This window comes from Podarcis cretensis (genome assembly GCF_951804945.1).
Source record: "Podarcis cretensis genome assembly, chromosome: 9".
NCBI lineage: Eukaryota > Metazoa > Chordata > Lepidosauria > Squamata > Lacertidae > Podarcis > Podarcis cretensis.
In genome coordinates, this window is record NC_137178.1 from 62,424,116 (window position 1) to 62,438,050 (window position 13,935).

Genomic DNA, 13,935 nt, shown 5'->3' on the forward strand with positions numbered 1-13,935 from the left:
GTAGCCGTGTTGGTCTGACGCAGTCAAAATAAAAAAATTGTCCAGTAGCGCCTTAGAGACCAACTAAGTTTGTTCTGGGTATAAGCTTTCGTGTGCATGCACAGTTCTTTAGATACTTCAGATTCTTCAGGTATCTGAAGAAGTGTGCATGCACACGAAAGCTTATACTGTACCCAGAACAAACTTAGTTGGTCTCTTAGGTGCTACTGGAGAATGGTAATGGTCATGTTGGTGGCGAAGTAGCCTGAGGGACTGACACAATCTTCCACTGCTTTCTGAATATTGACAGTTCTGATACCAGATTTCTGACCTTTTATTCATCTATGTAAGTGACTGTCCAGTTTTTCTTATGTAAAAAAGAGGCAGTCATTGCAGTTTGGAAGATGAGTGGGTGAATGAGTTCTTGATGTTCTCGCTGGTTCTTTTGGATATTATGTTGCCAAAATGAAGATGAGAACAGAGTTTGCATCTGGTGGTCCTTGTGTTTGTATTTCTGTTATGTTACCCGTTGTAAGTAGTTTTAAAAAGGAGACGTCCTGTAAGCAAGGACACAGGCATGTTCTGGGTGGAAGTCAGAAACATGCAGATACATGTAAACACCAGTGAGTTTATTTCATAAGATGTTCAGTGTAGCTGCACAGTAGCATCCTAGAAGTAAGCATTCTGCAGGCACTGGCCCAGGGTCAGCCTGTTGATGATTGAAAACTGTTGAAATCCAGAGGGAATTTTTCAAGGTCATCCTGCCTTTAAGTCCAGATGATGATGTCATATTCATGCTTCAGGTAAAGGATGTGTCTGGGGACATGAGCTGAGCAAAAATAATTTAAGTCAGCCATCAAAATGTTGGCATACTTTTGAGCAACACTGGTTAATAACGTTAGCATTGCCAGTGACATGAAGATTCAAGTTCTCAACTAAGTTAAATTGTTGGTGAGAACCAGTCTTGAAACAAACACCCGAATTTGCTACTCCATGTGCAAATGATGAAATTGGGGTCAGCATTTTCACAAGAAGCATTTGGGAGAAGGAGAAGCGCAGTGTGTGATGCTTTTGTTTTGTTTTGGCTTGAGTATGGTTTCTCTCCCCGTCCCCAACTACCCCATTCCTTTGCCACTCTCTACCTATTTGCAGGATCTTGATAACAAATACAATGCATTGGGGATAAGGTTTGTGAAGGTTTAAGGAAGTTGTGAGTGCTGAAACTCTTTTTGATTCCTTAGGATAAGGTAACAAGCCTACTACATGTGTGGAACTTTCCCTTGTTGCACTATATAGTACTCTGAGCAGAGAGTTTTGTCACAATGTTGGGTTAGATTACTGTTCTGTATACTCTATAGCAGCCTTTCTCAAGTCTGTAATAATTTAAAGACAAGACTTGGGAGAATAAATGTGGACCATGCATACAGTTACCATATCACTGTTTAATATTCCAGTGTTGGAGATGGATGTGCAGAGCAATGTCAGCTATGAAACAGGCTCCTAGCTAGTCCCATGTTAGGAGAAGTGAAGTGTAAACAAGTAGAACAGAGTGTGGGTGACCATCTTCTTACTTGGAAGTTGTGTTCATTTTGCATTAGTCAGCCACCTGATTTTCACTGGGACAGAACACTAGTCTAGAAGTAAAAACATCTTGATTATATTTGTGCGTATGTGCTTCTGAATAGATTATTGATTGTGAGCATCATTATGTCATTGGTCCTGAAGGAAATGCTTTTAGACTAATTCATTTGAGTCTTTGAGGTGTACTGGAAATGAAAGTATTTCATCAGCTATAGCAACATTCCTGTCATACGCACAGCAGTAATTATAATGGCAAACTTGCATGTGCAGTAGCATCACTGTGATTGTCTCCTGGCAACATAAGCAAAAGCGTCAAAAAGCAAGCAGGGTCCCTAAAGACTGAACATATGCAGCAGCCATATATTTGGAGTGAGAACTGCATTAAATTGTTCAGCTTCTATGATCTTTTAAGTCATTGTCTTTATCATAGTCTGCTTTCTGAAAACACTTGAGTGTTATTAAGTGCTAGTCCTACTCGGAGTAAATCCATTGAAGTTAATGGACATGGCTAACTTGAATTCACTAATTTCTACGGGACTTCTCTGAGTAGGACTTAGTTGATTGCATCTCTCTTTTTTTAAGGCAGCTTTGAGGTAACTCTCTGATAGTAACAATGTGAACAGTAACCTATGTTTTAGCATGAAATTACAGATATATCTAGGATGGTATACTTAATACTTAATGTAAATAAATATATAGGGAATTTTCTATTTTGTCTACCACGTCTGCCCCTTCATGCTGATGTAGTACACGTTGTTTATGTTATTTTTGTTGTCTGGTCTTTGACTGCAATAAAGATTGATTAATTGATACTTAATATGGATATCGTTTTAAAGTACTTGCTTACATTTGGTCTTCAAAAAAGTTTGGTAAATACAAGATTTTTTTCTTTATAAGAAATAAGACCAAAAAAGAAGGAAAATAGATTTGTTTAAAAATAAATCTTCAAATGACATAAGGCTATATCACTTCAGTTGATTAATTTAACAGTCATCTGACAATAGCATATCATATAAAAATGCAATGAAATGGACAGTAAGGGCAACAATAAAGGGATGTACTAAATTCAAAACAGGAGCTTCAACGGTTACATGTGCCAGTTATTTGTGTACAAAGAGTTTCCCCCGAAACATGAGAACTTTACAAATATGGAAAATGATCTCTTACCTAGCTGAAATATGTAACTTGGGTATTTAATATAGCATGCACTATATTTAACAATATATAAATTCATTACAGAAGTGTTCTAGGAAATCCAGACCTTTAATGATAAATTTGGCACTGAGCCAATAAGCCATCCATGCCGTAGGTCAAAACCTGACCCACATTCTTGATCTGTTGTGTTTTTGGCACAAGTTGATATAGCTACTGGTTTCAACAGCTGGTACAATGAAGTAAGCAAAAATAAAAACGTTATTTTCCTGATGCAGTGATGGAGTCTTCATTCCAGCTATTGAAATTTTCTTATGTTGGTAAGAGTCAGGGGAAAATAGAAAAAATAATAGTATTTTCTTTTAAACCATGTGACAGGACCCTTCATATACCAAAAGTTAAAGTAGTATACCAGATTGATTGATTGATTGATTCATTGATGAAGTTTAATGTTTTGTATCTGCTTCTAATCTATTTTCCTACATTGATGTTGTGTTGCAGTTAGGAAAGAGCTAAGCAAAATATTAGCATGGATTAAACCAGGCATAGGCAAACTCAGCCCTCCAGATGTTTTTGGGACTACAACTCCCATCATCCCTAGCTAACAGGACCAGTTATCAGGGATGATGGGAGTTGTAGTCCTAAAACATCTGGAGGGCCAAGTTTGCCTATGCCTGGATTAAACTGAGATGTTAGTCTAGTGAAGCCTAACAATATTCTTGTTCTACATCTCCAATTAAGCTTGACTTAATATTCTAAGGCTGTCGTCATATGTACACTTACTAAAATTAAAGGAACAGCAGTTCTGAGTTGACATCGTTTGGAAGACAAAAGACAGTAGCAAGGACAAAGTTAGGAAATGCTTCCTGAATAATTTTGGATGCCATGTAATTTTATTTGTGGACCTTTGAACTACAAGGGAACCAAAGGTGTGATTAAAAGTGGAATACGTATAATATTGCATTGAATGAATTATTTACATCTGTCTTCACAGTGAGATCCCCTTGCCTTTCACAGGAAGTGAGTTTGAGGAACTAAGACAAATAGTCATGACGAGACAAAATCCTAGGCCTTATTGACAGAATAAAAACTGACAAATAACAGGGTCCAGATTACAGCCATCTGAGAGTTCTTAAAGATTTCAAAAGTGAAATAGCTGATCTTTTAACAAAAATATGTATCTTGTCCGTAATATCAGCTTCCATACCTGAGGGCTGGAAATGCAGGGCTTTTTTTCAGGGAGAACTCTCCAAAACTCAGTTCCGGCACCTCTTCAGTGGGTGCCATTGCCATTCTAAGAGAAAGAGAAAGGCATTCATGGTGAGTTCCAGCAACTCTTTTTCCAGAAAAATAGCACACTGGAAATGTAATCCCAATCTTTAAAAAGGAATGATGGGAAGGTCCTGTCATAGAGTGTAGAAATAGATGGATAGGTAAAAAGGTAAAGGTACCCCTGCCCGTACGGGCCAGTCTTGACAGACTCTGGGGTTGTGCGCCCATCTCACTCAAGAGGCCGGGGGCCAGCGCTGTCCGGAGACACTTCCGGGTCACGTGGCCAGCGTGACATCGCTGCTCTGGCCAGAGCCAGAGCCAGAGCCAGAGCCGCACACAGTAACGCCGTTTACCTTCCCGCTGGTAAGCGGTCCCTATTTATCTACTTGCACCCGGAGGTGCTTTCGAACTGCTAGGTTGGCAGGCGCTGGGACCGAGCAGCGGGAGCGCACCCCGCCGCAGGGATTCGAACCGCCGACCTTTCAATCGGCAAGCCCTAGGCGCTGAGGCTTTAACCCACAGCGCCACCTGCGTCCCACTATAGATGGATAGTTCTTTCATTAAAGGGATGTAAAAAGTGGGGTCCCCCAAGGATCAGTATTGGGGCCGGTTCTTTTTAGTTTGTTCATAAATTGCTTGGAGTTAGAAGTGAGCAGTGAAGTAGCCAGATTTGCTGATGATAGGGTGCTATTTTTTTTTACTGCATCTAGTGATGTTTGTGGCTTTATAAATTGCTTTGGATAAATTAGTTCTTAAATTGAAATTGTGTCACAGACTTTGGTGTGTCCTTTATATGTAGAACCTTTGGTGTTGTCCCTCCTCATAGTTCCCCAGGAGTCTTTGTTCTACAGGACCCAGGTGCTGCTTATTGTAGGCCCACTTCTTACTAAAGTGGTCAACCAGTACCACTTCAGACTACAAGTGGGTGCTCTCATGACTGAATGCTTCTGGACACATTTAGGCTTCTATGTACAGGGAGCTTTGTGTAATGGAAAAGATTTCTAGCTTAGCCTTCTGTGTGGCATGCAGCATTCAGGGAGACCACATCTACACTCTGAAGTGAAACTCCTCAGAGTTGGGCTTACCCCCCAGCAAGATAAAGTGGCAGAATAGTTCCTGATAACAAATTGGTAGGCACCCACTTTTTTCTCAGTTTTTGGATGTGAAGTGTGTATTCAAAATACTTTCTTCGCATCCTTCGCCTTATAGTTTCCCTTGGGATTTGGAGGAATATATTTTTAGCACTACAGAGTGCCCCATTTAGTCTTACTGTAATGGATCAAGTACAGTACATGCTAGCACATCACTTGTCTCGTGCCCATGCAAAAATGAGTCACTAAGTATTTTACCTACTTAATTACTTCTTTCTGCTGATTTATTTCTATTAATTTCATAATCATTGTGTCCTTGATTATGAAAAAAAGTAAGAGTAGTCTTTTTTTTTTTAATGATATTTATTAAGATTTTCCATAAAATCTTTTTCCCAATAACATCTTTTCAGGACTTCCCCTCCCCTCCCCCTCCTGTATTCCAATTCTTACAAATAAACAAAAAAAATTTCAACAAGTTCTTATCCCAAATTTAAACTTATTATCATTGACTCAATTTTAAAAATATTTTCCCATCCCCTAAAATCGACCTGTTCCCTTCCGCGAGTTCCCCCCTTTAATATGCAATACAGATTACAGTAGAAGAAAAATAAAAAAATAGTTTTACGCCCTTTGGATTCCAAATTTCCCTCCCCCCTTTCCCGGTTGCGTTCCCAATGTTCCTCGACGTCTGATATCTTCCTGGAGTTCCCACATCTCTCTAAACCATAGTCCTTTCCCAATCATCTTTAGTTTCGAATGTCCAATCTTGGAAGGAGTCTGTCTCAAAAAAGGCCCATTTCTTCCATCCAGATTTTTATATCTAGGAGTGAAAGCCCCAATTTTATTCCTTTAAACCTATCAAATCTGGATGTCCCAAATGTTCCCACTTCCAACTTTGTCCAGTTCTTATTATTTTTGTTGTTCTTGTTGATCTCACTCCTCCTTTTTTTTTTTCTTTTTCCCTGCTCTCCTGCACAAATGTTCCAATTCCAAAAGCTTCTAATTCCTCTGCAGAGGCTTGTTATTCAAGAACAAAACATTACGTCAAGTCCTTTTCATTCTTCAATAGATAAATCTATTGTCTCCTTTAGTGCGTAGACCTCTGTAGACAAAATAGTGTTCCATTTCTGCAGTTTCCCAGGAGATAGAAAGTTCTGGTCAAATTCCACGCCAACAACACTTGTAATGTCCCTCGGCTCCTCTAGGTGGATTGCAATAACTAAATTCCCTTCCAGATCACGTCCACCAGTCAAAATAACTTGTTATTCCTTGTTTGTAACAATTTGTATCCAATTTATAACAAATGTAACCGGCAAAGTCCTCGTAACAAAGATCTCTATTTTATTCTTCCGCTTTGACAGCTCTTTGACAGCTGTCAAAACCTCTATTTCTCTTCTCCTGGCGCTCTCACAAATCGCTCCCAGGGTTCCGGGGGGGGGGGTTGCTTTTTAATTCAATTCCACCTTTCTCCTCCAGCTCAGTCTTATGATTTTCCCTCGCGAAGTTAATAACTTTGTCAAAATAGGGTTGCACTCGATCTTAGTTGTCAAATCCTTTGCTTTAACTCTTCTACAACAGGGGGGGGGCTGACTTCCTTTTTGCGCCTCCCCCGCTCGCTCCGAATTTTTTTAAAAAAATTTATCCCCCTTTTTAATCCAGGTTCCGATTACTCACGGGTTATTCTTTTAAGTCCAGATTTTCAATAGAAGAAGTCAGCGCTCTCCGTCGAATGGCATGCGGCTTCGCTCGGCAGGGGAAGCAAAGGACTCAAAGCACCACCCCCTCCCTGTCACCCGCTCCGCAGCCTTTAAAAAGGCTCCTTCGCGGGTCGGGGAGGCGCAAAAGGTGCCAGCCGAGTCACCATGTCCATGGGTTTCAGCGCCCATGGTTTTTGAGGGTCCCCGCGTCGCCGGTGCGGTAGGACCCAGCCCCTGCCGAGCAGGCTCCCTCCGGAGCTCGGAGGGAGTCCGCCATTCGGCGATGGCGCCAACCCGGAAGTAAGAGTAGTCTTACCAAACCATTTATGAGTGCCAACAGCAATTAAACTTTCAAATAGAATAGAAAGTCTTCTTAATGGATCTCCTCTTCTGCCCATATGTGGTAGGACAGTGTGTTCTCCTTTCCTGAGCATGACCTGTCTGAACACCAGTATGCAGAGGTGGTGTGTTTTGTTTTGTTTTTTGGAAAACAGTACAAAGTTTTATCCATGCAAGCTTTAGGCTCATGTGTAACACTGCAGCCCTACTGATGCAACATATTTCTGTGCAACAGAGCTTCCACTTTCTGTCCAGTCCAGCCTCTTGCTTGCTCTCAAAGTCTGCTCCTAAGGGTTTGGGGACCCTCTGGAGAAGATGTAGGGGGTGCCTGGGGGGTGGAGAGGAAACAAAAGTTCCATGTGGAACCATGCTGGCACAGCATTGGATACAACCGTTAGTTTTTTTTAATTAGATTCATTCATCTAGATTCATTGTTAGCTTACATACTTCCAATATGTGAAAAATGTATGCACAGTATTTACATATAGGATTTTCTTTTAATTGATGGCTTAAATTAATTTGAGGAACTTTGCGGGTTTCATTACCAAGAATCTCCTTTGAATTGGAAATTTGCACATGCCCCAGAACTATATCTGTTTTGGTTTTGTTCCAAGCAATGAGAGTAGTGCTATTTCAAAATAATATCAGAAGGCAATGTTGCTTGAAATAGGTTGTTCTCCCTAAATAGTTGATGTACAATGTATTTTCTTCTCCCAGAGCACCAGACTTCTCACGGAACATAATTTAAATACTACTTTTGCTATATTTAATCCAAATATATACCTTTACTCAGGTATAGGAATATACTTCCTGAAAAAGGGTGATCTCGTTTTCATTGTTAGAAACTCAGATATATAAGCTAGGCGCCAATGGCTCTTTACGATCACCAAAAGGGAATGTCTAGTTGCCATTTTGGGGCAAGACAGCTCTAAAGTCTTATTTTTCAAATGATGGACCAGCGTGATTGATTCTCAGTTAAACATCTGGCTAGTTCAGATGACAACCTTGAGCTAGGTTAAGAGCTTTGAGAACTTGAAGAGTCACTTGATCCAGGGACAATCCACATATATCTTGGCCTTTTCCTACCTCTTTTTCTTGATGGTGACTGCTCCTGCTCAAGCTGCACAGAAAAAGCATTTTGGTTCCAGATATTCTTTCAGATTGTGCAGATAAAATATAACTGATAGAATTCTACAGGAAGGGGTATTGATGTGTGAAAACAGCCCAGATACAATGACTCCAGACATGCACCTCCTGATGGTGGAGACGTCAGGTGCCATCCAGGTACCCAGGCATCATCACTTGGTCACAAGTTGTTTAAAGCCAGGTGCAAAATGCGGCTGGCTAATTTCAAACACTGCTCATTATTAATATGGCTGGACAGAAGAGGCATTAAATTACAAAGGAGAAAGGTTGTGAGCTGTGAACTGTCATTACTATTCAATTTCCCCACCACTGAGTTGCCGTGAAATCACAAGGGATCTCAGCCCAGTGGCCAGACAACATAAAGTCTGATGACTGAGATGTCCCTTGTGGGGAAATATGTAGATGTTTACCAGGAATTGCAAAGTTAAACTAAATCAAATTGCCAGTAGATTGGATCAAAGTTTCATTTTGCCACAATGTTTAGTGATTCTATCTGCCCTTCCCCCAGTAGAAACTGAAATGGAACCTTAATCTAATTTCCAGGGGAAGGGGCCTTTTGGAGGGTGCCCAATGTAGCCTTTCTGAAGTTAAAAGGTAAAGGACTCCTGACAGTTAAGTTCAGTCACGAACGACTCTGGGGTTGCGGCTCTCATCTCGCTTTACTGGTCGAGGGAGCTGATGTTTGTCTGCAGACAGTTTTTCCAGGTTATGTGGCCAGCATGACTTAAGCCACTTCTGGCGAAACCAGAGCAGTGCACGGAAACACTGTTTACCTTCCTGCCGGAGCGATACCTATTTATCTACTTGCACTTTGGCTTGCTTTCGAACTGCTAGGTTGGCAGGAGCTAGGACCGAGCAACAGGAGCTCACCCCATCACGGGGATACAAACCCCCAACCTTCTGATCGGCAAGCCCTAGGCTCACTGGTTTAGACTACAGCACCACCCGTGTCCTTCAGAAGTTAGTAATGTTCAAATAAAGGCATGGGGGTGGGGAGAGAGTGCCTGGTATGGGTTGGGAATCTGAGAAGCCAACAGTAACTCTCACTGAGAATCAGTGTAGATTTGAAAAAGTTTTGAAAAGTTTGATCCGTCATCTTGATTCAAAATGGGGTCCAGTGGTATCCAAGCATATAAAATCCTGCTTCTTAATCTCAGGAGCCATTGTGCCAAATTGGGTTACCATATCTTGGCTATTGAAATTTGCCATACTTCTTTCTTTCAGTTTTTCAAGTTCAGAAGCTGAGTGTTGCAGTGAATTGAAGCAAACTGGTTACTTCCAGACTAAACTGTTGATGTGCGCTCCAACTTAATTCTGCTTTCAAGAATTAGTAGTTCTTCGGGGAAATTATGATTGAGATATATGTACAACCTGACATGGTAGCAGATATTTGTAGCACTTGCACACATCACCTGCAAACGTGAACTTGGCATAATATTTGTGAGTGGCACACATGTTGCTTGGGCTGTTTGCCATTTGGCTGTTCGTTCCAAGCTAGCAGGTGAATAGCAAATTATAAGGCCATGTTAGATTGCTTTACACACAATTGTTGCTCAATTACAATAATCACTTGGATCGTGTATAATGGGGGTGGACATTGTAGAGAGCAAACATTATTAAAGGGGAGAAATAATTAACAAAGTGTCCTGATATTCAAAACGTATCTGTTTGAGTTTGTCTTTGTAACACATTCTAAACAGGCATGTGCTTATTGCTTAATGAGTACATGGTGTTTTGTAAAAGAAATATTAACTAATCCTGTTGCATGTCTTGATAACATTACAAATTGTAATCTAGTGATCTACTAGTGCTTACTTATAATGTTTGTACTGTATTCCCAAATTCCTAATAGTGCAACATGAGGGAGAAGTTAGTGGTTTTTTTGTATGTATTTGGCTTGTGTTTTTGTGTAGGTGGGTGTTTCCCCCCCCACAGAACTTTGATATCCTGGTTTACAGAATGCACAAATGTCTTGTAAAATATTTTTTAGTAGAAACTAAATAATTACATAGTTCAACAATCAGTATCTACTTTATTGAATTCAAGTTACAAAAAGTAATGTACCAGTGTTATTTAGTGCAGTTATTCAACAGTTAATTCTTTAGAAAATCTGCTAATCTCAATTAAGACATAGAGGAAGGATGGTCAAGTAGACTGTGCATGAGAGAAATACTGCTATTGTGGCCTTGTTGTGCAGTTGTTGTAGTTTTTCTGAAAGGAATGCCTAGTCATCTAGAAGATGAATCAGAATTAAAGGATCATTGACCCATTGGTATTTAACATTTCTTTTCATCTAGAAATCAGAGCAATAACTTGAAAGTTCAACAAACTCCATAAATTAGTATTTACAAGTAGGGCTCTGCAACAAAATATTGTACTGTGAAGAGTTGCTGTTCAAGGTCCCAGCCACCTCATTCTATCCCTCCTCCCTCCTCCCGCAACAGTCAGTCAACATTTCATGCTTACTAAGCATACTCGGTCCTCCTAATCAGGCAGTTTTGGGATATGTTTGCTTGTTTGTGTGTTTGTAAGGTTGAGATGGACACTCTTGTGTTTAGTACCAGCTCTAGTAAATTCTTTATTTTTCAGTTGATATCTGTAGGTAGCTTTCTTCCATCTCTGAGGACATTTCTTATTAGCATCTCAGTGTGAATCAGAAAGTGAACTATCAAGACAATGAGATGGTTCTGTCTACCCTTTGTCTATGATTTTCTGTCTTGTTCCAGCCATGCATTCTATTCCCTTCCATCCAGTTGTCAGTTTCCTCCCTCAGTTACTATTAGACTATTTTTGGGGTCTCTACTTGGGTTTTTCATGTGAGTTTTTTTGTACTGCAGATTTTGTGCATACTTCAGGCCTACCCTGTGTAATGAATAACAGTAAATAATAGTAAATAAAAGAAGCTTAACAAATACTGAATTGGTGTATGTTATATAAACTTGTAGTGTCAATATGTTGAATAAATTGTTTATTGCAGTAGAAGTTGGAGAGAGCAATGCTTAATGAAAATTAGAAGTGTTCATATTTTTACTCATAGATGGTAGTGAAAACGTTTATGGACATGGACCAGGATTCAGAAGATGAGAAACAACAATATCTCCCGTTAGCCTTGCACCTTGCATCAGAATTCTTCCTCAGGAATCCCAATAAAGATGTCCGTCTCCTTGTAGCATGTTGCTTGGCTGATATCTTTCGAATTTATGCCCCAGAAGCACCATATACGTCCCATGACAAACTCAAGGTAAACTATGTTTGCGAATAATCTCAACCCATTTCAGTTGTATATTCAGGAAATTCATGGGTTGTCTCACTGCATCAAAGACTGAGACAATAGCCTCCTTTGGATGTAATGATAAAAATATGGTTTCTCATTATGAGATCATACTGCAATAAGTCTCAGGTTGGCATTCTTGCCCCTCTCTAGTGCATTTGCACAAAAGAGTTCAGAAACTTTCACTACTATTCTGATTCACCCTAAACTGGTTAATCTTAACTATGATTTATAGAAACAAGCCATTTTGTAACCCATCATTTGTATTTACCGTATTTTTCGCTCTATAACACGCACCCGACCATAACACGCACGTAGTTTTTAGAGGAGGAAAATCCGTAGGCATGCCACCTGTAGGCATTTCCTCCATAACACGCACAGACATTTCCCCTTACTTTCTAGGAGGAAAAAAGTGAGTGATATGGTGCAAAAAATATGGTAGCTTGTTAGTGCAAACCATAGTTAAGATTAGCCACCGTTTGTTCGGGTTCACATATATTGACAACCTGTGGTTAATAAAAGGTGGAAGTGGAAGCCATGAGCATGTCTGTGTTGTAGAACTGTGAAAGGCTTGTTGGGAGTTATTCTTGTTAAAACCATTGTTAGTCTGGACAAGGCCTTTGTGAAACTTCCCCAATAGCGAGTATAATATTTATAATATAAAGAACTTGAACTATACAGTTAGCAATGTTAACATATCAGAGTACATCTGTAAAATATTCACTTCCTTTTTGTTTTGCAGGATATATTCTTGTTTATTACAAGACAGCTAAAAGGATTGGAGGATACGAAGAGCCCCCAATTTAACAGATACTTCTACTTACTAGAGGTAACTTTTTACTATACTTTATTTATACATGTTAATTCCTTGTGGTCAAAGGAATTTGGACTTGTGAAAGTTGCAGTTTAATAGTGTATATGCTTGTTACAGAAACCAAACTTCTGGCTCTGATCCTAGATTTATATTAATGGCGTCCAGATATGTCAACCTGCGAAACTATTTGGATATTATTAGAGCAAAAGATTACATAAATGGATAAATCCATGTTTCCTGAATTTAGAAATTAGGGTTTTGGCCTTTTAACAGAACTGCTTAGTTGATCATACTGGCAGACTACTTTGAAATTTTAATGCATATTATCAACATTTGCGTATACATAGTTCAGATCAGAACTGTAATTTAATGCTTTGTTTTTGTTATAGAATTTAGCTTGGGTTAAATCTTACAACATCTGCTTTGAGTTGGAAGATTGCAATGAAATTTTTATCCAGCTTTTTAGGACTCTCTTTTCAGTTATCAAGTAAGTTGGATTACTTTGGCCTCTTGTGCAATCCTTGCATGCAACTTAAAAATTAAAAAATGTCAAAATAATAATATAGTTGCAGTTTATGTATTCCAGGATTGTCTAAAGTTTTAGTGACCCAGGAAAGAAATATTACTCGATTAAGATTTATTACAATTTTATATTATAAATCAATATTGGCAACACTAAAAGAAAGTACCTTAGGAGTTGCAGTTTTTCTATGTTCTGCTATATTTATATAGCTGAGAACTGTACCTTGTCACCCATAGCTATATTTATGTTGAGTGTGTGCATGTGTATGTATATATATATAGAGAGAGAGAGAGAGAGAGATACAAATGCTAGTTTTCAGAGTTCTACAACGAGTCTAATGTGATCATTAATGAGAACTGGAGAGGGCTTTGTTCATTATCTTTCCCATTAAATTCTGTGGGACAAAAGACCCTAGCTCTAAATGGCAAGACAGTTGTAGGAGTGGCAAAATTTACTTTACCACAGAACTGGGGACAATTTTAGTTCCTCTATTCCAGGACAGTCATAACATGTGGGGCCCTCAGTGCTTTTTTGGCGGCCCTCAACAACACTTGACTCCCCCCACCCCCACCTTGCCTTCCCAGAGCCAGGAAAGGAGGTGCTGCGCTTTGGGAAGGAAGTGTGAGGGCTCTGGCAGGGTCCTATAATCCACCCACCTTCTTCCCAAAGTCTAGTTAGCACATTCCCAGCTTTGGGAAGGAGGTGTGAAGGCTCTAGGTTTAGGACCATGCCTGAGTCTCACACCTCCTCCTCAGAGCATGGTGCCTTGCTTAGCCAGCTTTGGGAAGGTAGCAGAAGGGCTGGGGAAGGCGTGTCAAATTTTGGCCTCATTCTCCCTCTCCTCTGCACAACAAGACAGTGTGTGCGGGTTCTGTGTCAAAGTACTCTTGAGGCCTACATCTGTCAGTCTAGTGGAATGCTACAGTTGGAGGCATTGTTTCATTGGGAGCAAAACCTGACCATCACCCTGACACTGGGTGGTCTCATTCTGAATTGACTGGGAGTCCATTGGGAGTTTGTGTTTCTATGCACAAAATAGCACAACACTACCTCAGGAACTCTTGTAACAG

At 39.9% G+C, this 13,935-nt stretch overlaps 1 protein-coding gene across 1 annotated transcript in view; it reads left to right on the plus strand.

The window, feature by feature from the left end:
- PDS5A (PDS5 cohesin associated factor A) overlaps positions 1 to 13,935 on the plus strand; it is a 53,001-nt gene that overhangs the window by 3,605 nt on the left and 35,461 nt on the right. Inside the window, 3 exon segments of the mRNA XM_079990401.1 lie at positions 11,295 to 11,498; positions 12,271 to 12,357; positions 12,732 to 12,829. Coding sequence (XP_079846527.1) covers positions 11,295 to 11,498; positions 12,271 to 12,357; positions 12,732 to 12,829 — 389 coding nt within the window.